The sequence below is a fragment of the Rhinatrema bivittatum genome, chromosome 4 (assembly GCF_901001135.1).
Source record: "Rhinatrema bivittatum chromosome 4, aRhiBiv1.1, whole genome shotgun sequence".
Taxonomy (NCBI): Eukaryota; Metazoa; Chordata; class Amphibia; order Gymnophiona; family Rhinatrematidae; genus Rhinatrema; species Rhinatrema bivittatum.
This window is the reverse complement of record NC_042618.1, coordinates 191,821,647-191,839,633: the sequence shown is the minus strand read 5'-3', so window position 1 is coordinate 191,839,633 and position 17,987 is coordinate 191,821,647. Positions and strand designations below refer to the sequence as shown.

Sequence of the window (17,987 nt, the reverse complement as noted above, 5' to 3'; positions counted from 1 at the left end):
TATTGGGCCTGTCAACCCTTTTTAAATCTTTAGCTAGCAAGTTGTGTTGTGAGGAGTAGCAGGATATAGGAGCAAAGTATTAATACATCAGAGTCTTTTAGTTCCAGAAAAATGCAATTAAAAAGCCACTTTGGCCTATATTTCCCTAGAGCAGGGCTTCCCAAACCTATCCTGGGGACCCCACAGCCAGTTGGGTTTTTAGGATATCCACAATGAATATGCATGAGATACATTTGCATACCATGGAGACTCAGTATATGCAAATGTATCTCATGCATATTCATTGTGGATATCCTGAAAACCCGACTGGCTGTGGGGTCCCCAGGACAAGTTTGGGAAGCCCTGCCCTAGAGCAACAGTCTTCCAGTGTGAGGAAAGAACTGTTATTTGCTGTTCAGGAAGAAAGTTAAAACTTGGCTTTTTCCAAATGATTAATTAAAATAGTTATGCAGAATAAGTAAAATAAGGAGATGAGAGAAATGTCAGTTTGTTTATTTTTTTGTTTATTTTTTAATGATTAAATGGCTTTAAATGGTTTTAATTTATTTTAAATGTTTTAATTTGTATTTAAAATTTGTTGTAAAGTGCCTTGGGCAGCTGTATCAGTCTGACTGGTGCAGTATATAAGTAATAAATAAATGAAAACGAAAACTTCCAAGGTTTAACGATAGAAATGAAGCCATAGTTCATTATGGTTCATTGTGCCTGCCTTGTGGGAATGCAGAAACATTTGGTCATTATTCATGTGGTAATAAACTCTTTTCAATTGCTTATGATGGGTACCAAGATGATCCTTAATATCAGAATACCTCTGCTCTCACCCTATCCTCACTTCCTGTTGGGTTGTTTATTTCCAGTTTAAACAGGATGTCTTAATAGTATTTTCATTATAGTTGTGACCTTTTTCAGAAAGGAAATTGTAACCATGTTATCTTTTGCATCTCTGTGCACATGCCAATTTCATTGTTGCTATTACATCACTACTAACTTTTTTTTTCACCTGATGTATTGTCTGCATCATGCTGCTGTGAACTCCTGGTTTGACAAACTTAGTAAAACCACTCAACCGCAGTCTGGAAAAAGTTGTCATCCAACTAATGGCAGCAGAAAGTCATTGGAGGGCAATTTTCAAAGTCACTGTTCGTACCCCAGATCAGTCTAGACAAGTGGGGTTTATGCATCCCTACCAGCAGATGGAGGCAGAGAACAAAAACTTTGAGGCACTGCCACATAACAGAGAGTGCCACCTGCAGTCCCTCAGTATTTCTCTGTCTCCAGCAGATGGTAGAGGTGCAAACCTGTAGTCTGCAGTTTGATTTAAAAAAAAAAAACAAAAAAATGACCACAGAAGATTCTTGGAAGACTCTCTCTGAGGTATTAGGTTCCTTCATGGGCCATCCCTTGGGTTGAGCAGGGGGTTGGTGACCCCTGAGCTAGCTCAGCCTTTATCAGTCAGGGGAGGCGAAAGTCAGGGGTCCTAGTTCCCTCAGCCCCTCTGAGTACTCACCTCCAGAGTTCGCTCCCTCTGTATCCAGAAGCAGGGAATTAGCCCTTTTCTTTGTGCTTACCTTGTTTGCTGGTTATTTCCTTTATTCGGTGTCTGTACCTTAAAAAAAAAAAAAAAACAACGCTGTGAAGGGAGCTGCTCAGGTGCTGATCAGCTGAGCTGCTGGGAGGCAGGGCCGGGTGAGTGAGGGCAAAAACCTCCTGATTGCCGTGCCGGGGGCTTGCGCTGCAGGCAGTGTTTGTTCAGTGGCAGGGGCTATTTTTACGCCCGACTGCGATTCGGGCAGATACCCGCTTAGCACCAGAAAAGTTGCTGCGGTTTGAGAGGACTTTGACTGTGTACAACAGTGTTGTGCGTGGAGGGTACCTTGGGAGGGGCTGGGACATCTGCAGGCCCGGGGGAGGTCGGAGGCACCGGCAGCCATTTTGAGAACACATGGCAGGCGCTAAGAGGCTGCTTCAGAGCCTCGAGACTCCCCTCCTCTGCTTTTACCTGTCGATTTAAGCCCTGCTGGTGGCAGGGATGGGATGGGGGGGGGGGGGGGGGCCAGGGGGACGATGGGTAGGCTCGCTCCTCTTCGGATTCAGAACGATTTTCGGCGGATCTTGTCCTGCTTCTTCTCAAGGCCTATTTGGCTGAGAAGGAGGCAAGATCCAGGTGGCCGCTTCCCAGGAAACCCTTTGTAACTAAAAAGCCTCGGGGGGGGGGAGCAGGCGGACTCTGGAGGGATCCTGCGTCTTCTTGGTCTGGATGGTCCATGCCTGAGGACGGGGACACATCAGACGAGTTGAATGGGCCCGATCAGTGGCAGGATACTGCAGTGGTGCCGGATAAGGTCCCAGTCAGTGATTTATTGGATCCTATTCGATGACGTCGCAACTGCTGAGGGTGACTGTCCTCGAGTAGTTCAGTTGTTCTGCAGGAAGGAGTTAGGTCCGCTGGTTCCCCAGCTGTTGGATGATTTGGAGATTAAGGGGTGAACCCAGTCCTAGAGGGACTGTGGGGGCCTCCTAAGGCATTTTTTCTTTACCCAAGAAGGTGAAGAAGTTAGTGGATCTGAAGTGGGCCTGAAGGTAGCCAGAGCTATGACTAAGCTATATTCCTTGCCAGAACAAACCTGGGAGGACTCAGATAGTGAAGGGCTGACCCGGTCCCAGAGGGTTAAGGAGACCCCCTAAGGCCTTTCCATTGCCGACAACAGTGAAGATGTTGGTAGATGGGGAGGGGTACTTGCCAGGTACTTGTAGCCTGGATTGGCCACTGTTGGAAACAAGATGCTGGGCTTGATGGACCCTTAGTCTGACCCAGTATAGCAATTTCTTATGTTCTTAGGGGAATCTCCTGAGGCGGGCCTGGAGGTAACGAGAGCTGTGGCGAAGCTATATCCCTGGCCGGAGCAGATCTTGAAGTCCTGGAGAAAGCATCCATTCTGATAGCCAAAGTGGCAGCTCTAAAAGATGTCCAGGCTCAGAATCTGGAGATCCTGCTCAAAGACGGTTTGAGGTTTTGACGGAGTCTTCAAGATGCGGTGTGTGGAAGTTTGATGCAGTGTGTGTGCTGGGTACAAAAGGCACACATATGTGGTAAGGGGCTGAGGCAATGCAGGCAAATTAATTGGAGGTGGGAGTGGCCTCTGTGGCTGATGCTCTGTATGACATGATCCAGACTTCCGCCAGAAGATAGCAGTAGCTGCGAGGAGACTCCTATGGCTACAAAATTGGTTGACGGATGATAGCTGTCTAACCTCCCCTTCAAGGGAAAGCTGCTATTTTGGAGAGGATTTGCAGCAGCTCATGAAGCAAGTGGGGGAGTCGAAGGGTAATATGCTGCCTGAAGAGAAGAAAACCCCCAAGAAGTTTTTTCTTCCACAAGCTCGATTCCGAGAAGTGAGGCAGTTTCGCGCTAGCAGGAGCATGGGGCCGATGGTGCAAAAGCAGAGTTTGAGCAAACAGTAGTCTTTTTGAGCCTAACGCAGGCCTCCGAGGGGACAGTAGATCTCAAGGGGGAAGCGGAAGTAAGATTGGTCGTTGAAGGCGGGCTAGTCCGCTCCTCTCTAGAGGCTCTTGGAGGAAGGCTGTCCCTATTTTAAGAGGAGTGACCAAGATCACATCGGACCAGTGGGTCCTGGAAGTGGTGAGAGATGGCTATGCCTTGGAATTTTCTCATTCGCTCAAGGATGCCTTTGTAATCTCTTGCTGCGTCTCCTGGGCCATGCGAGAGGCAGTGCAGGAGATGTTGCAACGGATACAGCTCCTGTGCACCATTGTTCCAGTGCCCCCTCTGGAGAGGGGGCAGGGTCGATACTCCATGTACTTTGTGGTGCCCAAAAAGTTGGGGACTTTTCGGACCATTCTCGATCTGCAGAAGGTCAGTGCTGCCTTCCAGGTGCTGCAGTTTCAGATGGAGATGCTGCATACGGTGTTAGTGGCAGCGCGCAAAGGGAGTTTCTGGCATCATTGGACTTGTCGGAAGCTTATCTCCATATCCCCATTCGGGCCAAACACCAGTGGTTCCTGAGGTTCAAGTTCCTGGGGGGAGCATTTCCAATTTTGAGCCCTTCCCTTTGGAATGGCAGCTGTGCCTCGCACATTCACAAAGGTGATGGTAGTAGTGGTGGCGGCGGCGGCACCCAGGAAGGAAGGTATCCTGGTGCTCCCTTACCTGGTCGATTGGTTAGTACAGGTGAAGTCAGAAATGGAGTGATGTCACTCAGTCCAGCGGGTCCGGAAGCTCCTGGATTCATTGGGCTGGGTGACGAATCTGGCAAAGAGCCATTTAAAGTCGAACCAGTTGGAATATCTGAGGGCACGCTTCGATACTTGGATGGGGAATTTGTTTCTGACTAGGGAACTAGGTAGTCGAGTTTCAGACTCAGGTCCTTCGGCTGATGTTTCTGTCGGTTCCCAGTGTCCGGGATAATTTGTAGGTCCTGGGTTCCATGGCTTCTATGCTGGAGTTAGTTCCATGGGCCTTTGTTCACATGTGCCCGCTGCAGAGAGCTCTGTTACCCTGTTGGAATTTGCTTTTGGAGGAATTTCAGCTTCCTTTGCCATTGCCAGAGGATGCCAGTTCTAGTCTCTTGGTTGCAGTCTCTGCACAATCTCGAGAAGGGACTGGATCGGGAAGTGCCCAGTTGGGTAGTGGTGACCACGGATGACAGCCTGTCTGGTTGGGTGGCTATGTGTCAAGGAAAATCGACCCGGGGCAGTGGTCTTCAGAGGAGGCGACCTGGTCCATCAATCAGCTGGAAACCAGGGCAGTGTGTAAAGCTTACTGGCATTTCTCCCACTCATTCAGGGCAAGTCAGTGCAAGTGTTATCAGACAATGTGATGACAGTGGCGTATATCAACCATTAGGGCGGAACGAAGAGTTGTTTAGTCGTGCTAGCGGCGCAAGAACTTTTTGTCTGTGTGGAGAAACATCTGGCAAGTGTGGCAGATTACCATGTAGCTGGAGTGGACAATGTGCCGGCGGACTTCCTCAGCAGACAGCATCTGGATCTTGGGGAGTGGGAGAGTTGGTGGAGGCCTTCTCCTTGACTCAGGCCAGGCTGAACAGACCAGTGGTGGGCCTCATGGTGAGTTCAGGAAATACAAAGATGGATTGGTTTTTCAGTCTCAGAAGGGAGGCTGGATCAGAGGGCATCGACGCTTTCATTCTCTCATGGCCAACACACCTGTTGCTGTATGTGTTTCCATCGTGGCCCCTCATAGGTCGAGTGCTGCGGCTCATCGAGTTTCATTCGGGCAGGGTGATTCTGGTGGCTCCTGAGTGACCGCGCCGGCCGTGGTTTGCAGACCACATTCTTCTGGCAGTGGACGGTCCTGTTCACTTGGCCCATCTTTCAGGGCTGTTGCGGCAGGGACCCGTATTTTCAGACCGGGAGGATCAATTCTTTCCAGTGGCTTGGCCTTTGAGAGAAAATAGCTCCACTTGAAAGATTATTCAGAGCCTGGGACTGCAACTTTGCTTCAGGCAAGGCGGCCTTCCACGTCTTTCGCTTATGTCTGAGTGTGGGGAGTCTTTGAATCCTGGTGTTTGCAGAACAAGGTGCAGCCTTTGAAGGTGGATGTTCCGCAGATTCTAGGCTTTTTGCAAAGCAGTTTGACAGTTTGTCCTATAATTCCCTTCGGGTTCACATGGCAACCTTAGGTTCCCTTCGAGGTAGGATTCAGGGAAGACTATTGGCATCTCATCCGGATTTGGTTCGTTCTTCAAAGGGGCAAAACATTTGCGTCCTCCCGTTTGGAAGATTTGTCTGACATGGAATCTGAACTTAGTTCTTCAAGTGCTGTGTGGTCTTCCCTTTGAACTGATTAGGAGGGCTTTTCTAAAGGACTTAACCCTGAAGGTGGTTCTTTGAAAATCCTTCTAGCTGAACAGACATCAGAACTGCAAGCTTTATCTTGTAAAGACCCTTTACTGCGTTTTTTGGAGAAAGGGGTTTCTTTATGTATGGATCCTTCTTTTTTTGCCAAAGATGGTTTCCTCCTTTCGCCTTAACCAGGTGATTGAGTTACCGGCCTTGCCGTATTTGTCTGCAGATGCTCCTATGGGGAGGGAGCTTCACTTGCTAGATGGGTTCAGAATTCTTTTGTAATATCTTAAGGCGACAAATGCCTTTCGGAGATCTGATCATCTTTTTGTCCTGTGCAGTTGCACTAAGAAGGGGAATAATATGTCCAAGGGCACTATTTCATGATGGCTAAAAGAAACGATAGCTTTGGCTGACATCTGTAAGGGCCAGTCAGTGCCGGAGGGGTTGAGAAGCACATTCCACTAGGTCGCAAGCAACCTCATGCGGTGACGTGGTCTTCACTTCACACTTTTACCAAACATTACCGCTTGGATGTGCGGGCGCTGGAGGAGATGTCTTTTGGGGAAGGTGTGTTGCGCGCAGGTCTTTCGAGTTCCCTCCCAGAATAGAGGGGCTTGGGTACATCCCACTTGTCTGAACTGATCTGGGGTACGAACAGGAAAGGAAAATTGGTTCTTACCTGCAAACTTTCGTTCCTGAAGTACCATGGATCAATCCAGAGACCCATCCCCATCTTTTGAAAGACTTCCTCACTTCTGGATTTTGCTGAGCTAATATGTCATATAGTCAGAGTTATGAGAAGTGTACATAGTTTCAGATATGTGTTCTGTCAAGTTAAGAGGGCCTAGCTCTTTCAGGGGGCTCCAACATTTAAGTATCTGTTCGCCCCAGGTCAATACTGAGGGACTGCAGGTGGCACTCTCGGTTATGTAGCAGTGCCTCAAAGCTTTTGTTCTCTGCCTCCATCTGCTGGTAGAGATGCATAAACCCCACTTGTCTGGACTGATCCGTGGTACTTCAGGAACGAAAATTAGCAGGTAAGAATCAATTTTCCTTTTAGCTGCAGAAATTGACTGTCTGAAAATTACCTTCCTCATGTGGCTAAAAGTACATGCTGTGTTCCGCAGTGTGCAGACTCTTAGGCTTGTTATGTATGAGGAGGCATTCCCGGGAGCATATTTTGGTCAAGAGAGGAAAATAAAGCATATAAATTGCTTTTACAATCTATGCATGTTGTTTTCCATTTAAAAATAAATAAAATGCCCACTCAAAAAGCAAGCACAAGTGTCCATGGTAACTTTGTATCTATGGCAAGTTTCAAAGAGAGAGAGTATGCGAGGCACTTTCCCTGTCAGAATAGGTGCAAAGCCTATGAGTAAAATATATCTAGGGACTTTGTCCCAGTGCGGGCAGTTTTAAAATTGCTTCCCTTAGATGTGTGCAGGTTGCTCTGTTTTGTGGTTTCATCTAGTAGCACGGCTGTTTTGTTTATTTTTTTTTAAGATTTATCGCTATTTGTAGACTAATTAAATAGGGTTATTTAGAGCAAAAATGTTACTTTATATTTTGAGCAATGGAAGGCTGAACTATTAAGATAAGGTAAGTGTTGCTTTGGGAAGAATAGGAAACCAACTTTCCTTAAAGGGAACAAGTGCAGAGAGAACAGTTTTAACACAGCTTTGTGTTTGTACAGGACATTTTAGTACCTGAGGCCTCAGAGTTTGATCACTGGGAGCCAGAATGTTCGGTGTTGAAGTGTCCTATAACAGCCATTGTCCCAACATGGAGGAATTTAACAACGCTGGATATGAGCCATAACTGGATCTCCAATATTGATGATTCTGTGGTAAGAGTTTTAGACTTTGAGGGTTTTTTCTTCAAACAGTACCAGCAGAATTGCTGAAAATACCAGCTTGTCCGTCTGACCCAGTTATTTAAGCGACAAGTGCCATGCACTGCCATGGAGAGGTCCTGGTTTTGATTCCTGGTCCGGCTGGAATCAGGCGTCTATGGAGGTAGCATTTGTAGCCCTTGAGAAGAAGGAATCTCAGCAATCATTTAATGGTGACGCTTCAGGTCCACTTTAGTCAGGTTCAGGAAAAGAGATGCAATTTGTGGCCCCTGGCTAAGGGCTGTTGCTGCATTGATTTGGCTGAGTTAGAGGGGATATGAAAAATAAGGAGGAAAAACTTTTTAGCAATTGTGCCAGAAGCTTTCATGCACCATGTACCAACAGAGGCTGGCTCCATTAACACTAGAAGTCCAGAGGAGCATGAGAAAACTGCCAGGTCAATTAAAAAAAAAAAAAGTTCAACTTATTTTTTGGCACTGATGTCCTCTTTGGGTTTTGATCCCATTTCATCTTTCCTTTTGTCTTAATATTTTTTTTGTACTTTTTAAAATAAAATATGTAATTCTCCTTTCTCCTGTCCACTCTTTAGTGTTTATGGGGTTTCACCCTGCTCCCTTCCTGATGGAATATAAATTCTATCACAACTTGCATATAGATGTCTTGAGTTTAATTGTAACAGAGAGGTCCCTCCTGAGAGATGGGTTGCAGCAAAAGCTACTATTAGAGGGGATCTTATAGCACTCAAGGGGAAAAGTCTTTATCCTAGAAAATCAAGCGAGAAAAGATTTGCTGATAATGAAAGGGCTTAATAAGAGATTTTGTTCAGCATATTTTAGTGATGTAGGGATGCTAAAAAGGGCTCAGCTAAAATTGATAATTGATGATAGGATGGCTGGCATGATTCGGAGAGTAAAACAAAAATCTCGTGACAAGGGTAGCAAGGTGGATAAGCTATTATCTTATCAGCTCAAATTAAGGGTGAATAATTGTTCATTTAACACTATTAGAACTGTTGATGGTGATGTTGCATCCCAAATATGCTTATTTTCTCAAGTTTTTGTTCAGATTTTAAAGATGGTGGTGTATAAACAGTTTAGTATTACCAAACTCTCTAACTTAATCTAAGGTTCAAACGGACAGACTATTCGGGTGCAGGAAGTATAAAGGGCAATAAATTCTTTGAGATTCAGGAAAGAGTCCTGGGAGGATGGACCTTCTTGGACATATTAGCCCCAAGACTTAGCAGCCCTATTCGATAGTGTTTTGGATGGAGAGGTACTTGCATTTTCAATGCTGCTGACATCAATTTCACTTATTCATAAAATTGGTAAGGATCCCCTTGAATGTAGTTCTTATAGTCTGATTTGTTTGTTAAATTATGATTATAAAAAGTTTTGCAAAGGTCTTGGCAAATAGAATTGACTCTTCATCCTAGCTTAATAGAGATCGAATGGGTTTTATTAAAAGGGATCAAAGGGCAGATAATGTTCAGCATACCATTAGCTTGGTCCATCATGCCTCCAGATCGGATGAGGATACAATGTTCATTTTCTTGGACATGGAGAAGGCATTTGATCGCATTGAGCAGCCCTACCTTTACACTGTTCTTTTTGTTCTAATTTTTAAAATGGATTTGTAGTTTGTGTCAGAATCCTGAGGCACAAGTTAATGGTATGTTGAGACAGAAATTTTCCTTGGGATAGAGAACCAAGGCAGGGTTGTCACCTATTGCCCCTTCTGTGTTTGCTTTGGTTGTTGAGCCCTTTACTGTTAGGATCAGAACTCATCCAGAGTTTATTGGTTATAATGGGGCCAGGTGGTTCAGACAATAGTATTACATTATTTGCAGATGTGATCCTGCTTTATGTCCAGAGACATAATCATTCTCAAAGTTCTAATGGATGCTATTAAGGAATTTGGCTGCATTTCTTGTTATAGAATCAGTGAGAGAAAAACTGAAATATTGGAGGTTGTAGTAGATCAGGAAAATAAAAGGAGGCTAGAAACATAGATTCCTTATATATGGTTCAATCACATACTTGGGAAATTACATACTCTCTAAAGTGAATATATTATATTCATTCTTTTGCTAAACCTGAGGGCATAGTCACCATTGCAGATTTAATGGTTTGGAAGGGTAGTCACTGTTAAAATTAATATCCTTCACAGGTTATTCTTTTTGTTTGAATTGTTACAGATAGCCATTCTTTATGGGATTTTAAAAGAAATTAATAGAGCAGTGACTAAATTTGTCTGGCAGAATAAGAAGCCCAGGTTGTCCATTAGTGTACTTTTCTTGCAGAAGATTGAGAGTGGACTGGGATTACCTGATTTTAAACTGTAATATGGGGCTTGAAAAGTATTGTTCACTGGCTGCATGAAGATCCTGAAAGCACTGGATTCATGGAAAAGGAAATGGTGCTAGATAAGAATTCTGCACTCTGAAAAAAATCTAGGAAAAATTTGTGTCATGCTCATCCCTTAATTACTTCAGTGATTGATATTTGGTTTGCCATTTCTAGATCTATGGATTTAACTACTTTCCCCTCTCCATTTTCTCCCTAGTAAAATAATTTTAATTTTCCTCAGCATCTTACAAAAAAGAACTTTCACGGGTAGGGTGAAAAAGAGATTGTAAATGCTGGTCAAATGTTTGTGAATAATCTCTTTATCCGAGATCTTAAAGCTGAACACCAGTTGCTGAGCATTTCTATATAGATAGATATAGTTATAGATATATATAGCTATAGATAGATATGTGTGCATGTGTGTGTATGTATAGCTGATTTATATACCTCCTTCGCAACTGAAGAGTCTGTTTGTGAAAGGGAATTAAAACACCTTGAGAAACTTTTAAAGGTACATCTGGGCAATCAAGGATTAATTTTCAAAATTTATAGCATTTTGTTTTGAAGGGGTAGGCATAGGAGAAATTGAAATCAGTATAGGGAAAAGATTAAGGAGGTAATTTTCAAAAGGATTTTCACACATAAATCCCTTTTAAATTACAACTTTTATGAGTGTAAGTCCTTAGAAAATGTATTTATTTAAAAATTTATAACTTGCCTATCCACAATACTAGGCATGTAACATGAAGACAGTCACAATTTTAAGGCATAACCATTCTAACAATGATTAAATAGATGTATAAGTCAAATAAATACAAATCAACATATAAAATGCAAGCTTATGCTAAAACAATCATGTAACATGATGAAACAAATCAAGAATGAATAGCCATGTAAAACCAATGCACTTACTAAAAGGGTTCCTAGTTTCTACCCACTTATATAGTTCCATCTTATATCTTCCCACCGTGACTGATACTACCACTGTGCCCATCGACTGACATGATCCCTGTGCTGTTCCTGCAATAAAGGCCCAATTCCCTCCACAGGGCTAAATCGTCCAAAGGTTTTTTTGCACTTTTGCAAAAACTGCCACAATATATGCCACTTGTGCACATAAATCCTTTTGAAAATTACCTCCTAAGGTTTCTGCATTTCTGAGGCTGAGTGCCTAGATATATACATTCGCCTAAAATACAAGAAAATAGATATGATTTTTTAAAGATGGTAGTGCACTCTTGATTGGCTATATAAAATGGGGTTTAAAAATTCTCCTATATGTCGGTATGGTTGTGGTGAAAAGGTACTGTCATGCATTTTTAGTGGTCTGGTCCTGTGATTAAGATTTGTTGAACTGATATAATTTCTTGGCTTCATAAAATTGTGAAAGTTTCTTTTTAAGTTGAGCCAACTGTTTATTATATTGTGGCATAATTTTGAATTGTTTGTATTCCTTGAATACCAAAGGTATACAGTTGGCTAATCACATGCTGGTGGCAGCTAGGAGAAATATTGCCAGTCACTGGATCTCTCCTTGTAGACCTTCACTATTTTCATGGTTTAAGTCTTTCTGAAATACTTTGGTCAATTTTTCCATAGCATATCAGATTAAAGATGGTTATTTTGTGGTGACGTATGTGAAAGCTGGGGAATCTAGGTAAACTGTACAATTGGTGTGAGGCTTTATCCATTTATTTAATTCACCACTTATTTGATCCATCTAGGAGGAATTCAGTACTACCACATGAACCTAGTCGGCCTTCATCAGAAATTGCCAGTATTCTTCACAATGTCCACAAAGTTGTCAGATGTTCCCTGCCTAGGGCACAAACTTTTCAGAGAAAAACTCAGACAAAGAGTAGCGCAAATTAAGAAACAGCACAGGCTGGTACAGTCCCCTTCAATGGGACCAGATCAACAGCTTTCTGCAATGCGTACTTAATTGTGCTTTTAAAAAGCCATATTTCCAGAGAAGCCCTTCTGGCAGTTCCAATGATGCTGGCTGCCACCTCTGTTTTCCACAATATTAGATGTGCCCCCTACAGCATCAGCGCTGCAACAAGTCCAGTTCAAACCTTGACCAAGTTTTTGACTACTGTTTAAACCCAACAACCAAGAAAGTGGAGTTTATATAACAATTTGCATTTCTCCGTTTCCCATAGCTCAGTCTTCAATCCAAATCTGTCTCACCCGACACAACTCTGTCTGGCGTCGCTCTTCAAACAGTGGGCATTAGAATCAGTTCCTTCCCCTCTCCATGACCAGGAGTTCTATCCTAGATTTAAGAAGCCTGAACAAAAATCTACTATGGGAGAAGTTAAAAATGAATTCTTTCCACACAATCCCTCACTTTCATTCAGAGCGGGGAATGGATGTGTGTGCTAGACCTAAAGAATCCTTAGGCTCATATTTCCATGCATCCCTCCCATGAATATTACCTGTGCGTTATTTAAAATTTATCTCACGTACAAAGTCCTACCCTTCTGCCTGACAGCAGCACTGAGAGTCCACACCATGTGCTTGGCTGTAGTAGCAGCATACATATGGTGATAAGTCATCCGAATCTTCCCTTACCTGGATGACTTGCTTGTAGCGGAGAACTCCAAGAAGGTATGTTAACCTCCCTGTGAGAATCAATACAGCTTTTATGGTCACTAGGATTCCTGGTGAATTTTGAGAAATCAACTCTGCTTCCCTCTCAGAAAATGAAATTCATTGGTGTGGATAAATATCCTGCAGGAGAGAGCTTTCCTCCAATCAGATCGAGGGCACACACTTAGATCCCTTGTTTACAAACTGTTGAACACTGATCAGTCAACAACCAGAGAGCTGCTGGTTGTTCTGGGACACATGGGTGACAGTAATTCACACAGTCTCACTAACTCACCTTCACACATTAGTACTGCAATGAGGCCTTCATTCCCAGTGGCATTAACTGACTCATCCTTGACAACTAAAGTGGAGATTTCAAAACAAATGAAACAGGATCTGTGAGGTCAATCTGTAGAAGCATTTTGTGCAAAATGCCTACATACGTGCAAACAACATGGATATTAAAAATCACAATCACAACCAGCAGATAGAGACGTGATCAACAGGCTCGCTGATGTTATTCCTTATATACCTCTGTACTGACACCAGGCTGCTAGTATTCTATGTGAACTACCTACAGTCTGGTGGCTTGCTCAATCCACGACAGCACGGATTCACCAAGGGAAGATCCTGTCAGACAAATCTGATTGATTTCTTTGATTGGTGACTAGAGAATTGGACCAGGGAAGAGCACTCTATGTGATTTACTTGGATTTTAGTAAAGCCTTTGATACGGTCCTGCATAGAAGACTCATGAACAAAATGAGACGCTTGGGAATGAACGCCAAGGTGGTAGCATGGATTACAAACTGGTTGAGGGATAGAAGACAGCATGTGATGGTAAATGGAACCTATTCTGAAGACAGAACGGTGTTAAGTGGAGTGCCACAGGGATCAGTATTGGGACCAGTTCTGTTCAATGTCTTTGTGAGCAACATTGTGGAAGGGATAGAAGGTAAAGTTTGTCTATTTGCAGCTGAATCTAAGATCTGCAACGGAGTGGACACGCTGGCAGGAGTGGAGAGAATGAGACATGATTTAAGGAAGCTTGAAGAGTGGGCGAAGATATGGCAACTGGGATGCAATGCCAAGAAGTGTAGAGTAAATGATCTGGGATGCGGTAATTCAAAGGAAAAGTATGCGATGGGGGGTGAAGCGCTGCTGTGCACGGAACAGGAAAGAGACCTTGGGGTGATGATGTCTAGCGATCTAAAGATGGTGAAGCAATGTGACAAGGCGATAGCTAAAGCTAGAAGAATGCTGGACTGCATAGAGAGGAATATCTAGTAAGAAAAAGGAAGTGATAATCCCCTTTTACAGGTCCTTGGTGAGGCCTCACCTGTTCAGTTCTGGAGCCTGTATCTCAAAAGGGACAGAGACAGATTGGAGGAGGTCTAGAGAAGGGTGACCAAAATGGTGGGAGGTCTCCATCAAATGACATGAGGAGAGGTTGAAACTATACCTTGTTGGTGAGGAGGAGCAGAGGAGATATGGTACAGACCTTCAGATAGTTGAAAGGTTTTAATGTTGCATAATCAACAACAAACCTTTTCCACTTGAAAGAATCCAATAGAACTTTTCCACTTGAAAGAATCCAATAGAACCACGAAATGAAACTCTGGGGAAGACAACTCAGAATCAATGTCAGGAAATATTTCTTCACGGTGAGGGTGGTGAACACCTGGAATGCCCTGCCAGAGGAGGTGGTGAAGAAAAAACAATGCAAGATTTCAAAAGGGCTTGGGATAAATACTGTGGATCCCTAAAGGCAAGGGGGAGGGGAATGAAGTAAGAGGCATGGGGGTAACTTGCTGGTGTGCTTAACAAATAAGCTTTCATATTGTAATGCAATTCCATCATTGTTCGCTGCTTCAACAGCAGGGGGGGAAAGAGGAAAAGAGGAATTGGATTCAGACAACAACCAACAAGGACATTGAAGTGTATGGTCTGGGAAAACAAATAAGCATGGGGGTAACTTGCTTGATGCGGTGGTTACTACCCTTAACCAAAAAGCCTGATACTATACTACTGATACAACTCCAAAATTGCTCTCTGCTTCAGCGGCAGGGGGGGAAAGGAAATTGGACTCAAATTGTAACCAACAAGAGCCCTGACCTTGGCGGTCTGAGTAACTGATAAGTATGGGAGCTTGCTGGGCAGACTGGATGCACCATAAGGTTCTTTTCTGCCGTCAATTCTGTGTTTCTATGTTATGTCTCCAGCAGATGGTTGACAGCCATTCTGTGCTATGGGCTTGGCCTGATAGGCTGGATAGAACAACTATTACCTGCTCCTGAGGTGAAAGACATGTTTTCCCTCCCTCAGTTGAGTGAGAGGCCCTACTTCTAGTAAAGAAAAGAAAAACAGTGGATGAGGTATTTGGGGGCTCCAGAGGTGACAGCCATGGTTCACTTCCTCTTTTGAGCTGGTGAGGGCCAGGAGGCTTCCTAAAGGATGAGTTTTATTCTCCTCTCTCCTTGTGCCTTCTCCATTTCTTCCTCCTTTGGCTTTCCTCTGTATTGAGGCCCAGCACCTTTAGTTTTAATAAAGTTTAAAATAAAGTTTTAATAAAGTAAAAAAAAAAAAAAGAAGAAAATAGCAGCAAGTCAAAGTTGTTGAGTGGTGGCTCACCACAGCAGCAGGGACACCAGGATTCAACTTCAGGGGGGGAGGGTGACTGATGAGAGAGGGCTGCTTTTGAGAGTATTTGTGCTGTGGCCACATTCTGAATAGCAGCCCAAGGGAAACAAGATGGTACCAGCTAGGGAGCTTGGGAGAAAGACTGCACTGTGCCCTGTATGCCAATTGAGGAAAGTACAGGTTAGGGCTGCTCAGTTGATTTGCTATAAATGTTCTCTGGCCTGGGAAGGAGTTAGTGCACCACCAATTTGAAGTGGCAGGAGGGTCTGGTTTCACAGGGGAGTCCATGGCTGAGCTTGTAGGGCTTCCTTTCCTTACTGCCCCTGCAGCCGTTGCATAGCTGTGGAGCACCAAGATGGAGGCAGGCCTCCCTTCTCATCCCTGAGCATAGTGCTTAACATCCAGCCAGGCTCAGAATTGTTGCTCTTGTTGCTGCAGTGGACTTGGTTTCCTTTGTGCTGACTGTATCTTCCTTTCCCTGGGCTTCAATTTCTCAGGAAGCTTTGAAGAGTGTATAGGCTTTTTGCCAAGAATAAGGCACAGCCCCGGGGGCTGTGTCTACCTTTCTTGCACCCCCTGCCCTTCCATTGCCCTCGGGTCAGGCACCTAGAGTAAGAAGAGGGCTAGAGGCTGATTATTCAGCGATTGATATATTTTTATTTTATTTAATTTATTTATTTATATGAGTCTGTTCCACCTTTGAGTCGATTATATTCAGGTACAGTAAGTATTTACCTGTCCTAAGTTTAATAACTAAATATCTGTAATTATATCCATTACTTATCTACTCCGTGCTTGTTATTTTATGTAATCTGCCTTGGGCCTAATTTTAGGAAAAGGCAGAATATCAGATACTTCTAAATAAAAAGTTAGGGTTTACAGTATGTTTCCTATTTCCCAGATTTCCAAGAGTTATATATAACTGTGACTAAGCAGAAAGAGGAGTACTGTCACCTCTGTTGTGAATTTGAGATATCCGTGACTTTACATGCAAGCATAGGTGGGGTGTTAAAGGATGACAGCCCAGGTGCTATAAGGTGGAGTGATGTGGTATGTAAAGCCAGAAGAGTAATTGGTTGTATTTCTGCTCTCATGAAGTAATTTATATTTTTTTCCCCAGAAACTGATTCCAAAAATTGAATTCCTTGATCTGAGTCACAATGAAATATCAACAGTCGAGAATCTGCAGGTTAGTTTCTCACAAAGTTCTTTAGTACTTCTTGAAAGATTCAGTTCATTATGTAGTTAAGCATAACACAGCATTAGCTGGCTTCTATTTTAATTTATGTCATCAGAGGACTAATGGTGAAATGCACATATTTTAACTTTAGGTAGTGATGACTTTAATTGCATAACATCGTGGGCCTCAGTTATTAAGAAGAGTATCGTATGAATATCATAGGCGATAGTAACCCTTAATTGTGGACTTTTAAAATATTTAATATTATATTATATATGTTAAATATAGCAATGTAAATATATCTAAATAATAAGAAAACCCTTCCAGAAAAAATGCCATATGTCTGATAAAAAGCAGCTTCCAAATTTACTAAAAAAAACAACAAATTGCTAAGATATTAATGCACTATGATTTATATATTTTATGAGTGAGACCTTCATACTCTAAGACTACGTGCATCACAATTAGATCTGACAGCAATTAATGTTGCTAACCCATATATATATATATATAATCATGGGTTCACAATACAATAATCAACTTTTTTTTTATAAATTATTTTTGGCTTGCAAATAAAACCAATATACTTAACTCAAAGAAGTAATATATTCTTTGGCTCTTTGTTTTGTATCGCTGATATTCCATGCTGGTTAATGCTATAGAGACAAACACCATTCCGTGGTGTTATGAATTTATAATCTCAACATCCTGACATGGTCCGTGTTTCAGAAGATTTCCTTCCTGCTTTAGGGGAGGCCCAATACCAACATTTTATCATGGCTCCTGAGACACAGAAGAGTGTTTTATTTTTTATGTCAGCATCTCAGCATGGCTACCGTTGTTAAACTTGCACTATACTTCTGCATCAAGTGTCATGAATCCATCTTATTAAACTGATGCTGTAACCAATCTAGAATGCCCATGTCATTGGATGCAATAGTGTAACTTTATTGACAACAAATATTGAATAAAATTGTAAATTCTGCAGCAGTCTCCACTGAATAGAGAAACACTTATACACAGTAATGTAATGAAAAAAATGACACTTGCAAATAAAACAATTGTTATGATAATTGTTCTGATAGAAAACCACCAGACTGTGGCACATTACAATAACTAATACCAATCGGTTTCCAGATTGAGTCCTGCAGGATGAACAGTATTAAGAGTATGTATCCAGTACTGCTCTTGTTTATTGAGTAGAGCTCCTCTATTAACCCTCCCCCCACGTGGTCAGCAGTAAGGTAGGCTGCGGAGGCAGCACTCATAGCCCCTGTTTGTGGAAATCTAGTTCGTTACTTAACCATGATACCTAATAATACTGATCCAGGGTGCATATGTTCCAGGTTCTGGAGAAGCCACATTCTGTGGTCCCTGGCCGAGAACTGGACCTGCAAGAGATGAGCTAGATGCAAGCTGAATAAAAATAGAGAAAAACATGGTAGGGAAAGGAAGCTTACGACACTGCAGCAAGTTCCGATTAAGCACAAAGCCCAAAGAATCATGAGGAAACTACTGTGCCACAAATACCCCATAAAGATAAATTTTT

At 42.9% G+C, this 17,987-nt stretch overlaps 1 protein-coding gene across 10 annotated transcripts in view; it reads left to right on the top strand.

The window, feature by feature from the left end:
• Positions 1–17,987, top strand: part of NISCH (nischarin) — a 191,488-nt gene that overhangs the window by 69,397 nt on the left and 104,104 nt on the right. For all 10 annotated transcript variants that reach the window (XR_003856393.1, XM_029599458.1, XM_029599457.1 and 7 more), the window contains exons 9-10: positions 7,520–7,672; positions 16,379–16,447. Coding sequence is in view for 9 of the 10 variants with exons in the window: in XM_029599458.1 (XP_029455318.1) it covers positions 7,520–7,672; positions 16,379–16,447 (222 nt within the window). In the remaining variant the exon portion in view is untranslated. The remainder of the gene's footprint in view (positions 1–7,519; positions 7,673–16,378; positions 16,448–17,987) is intronic.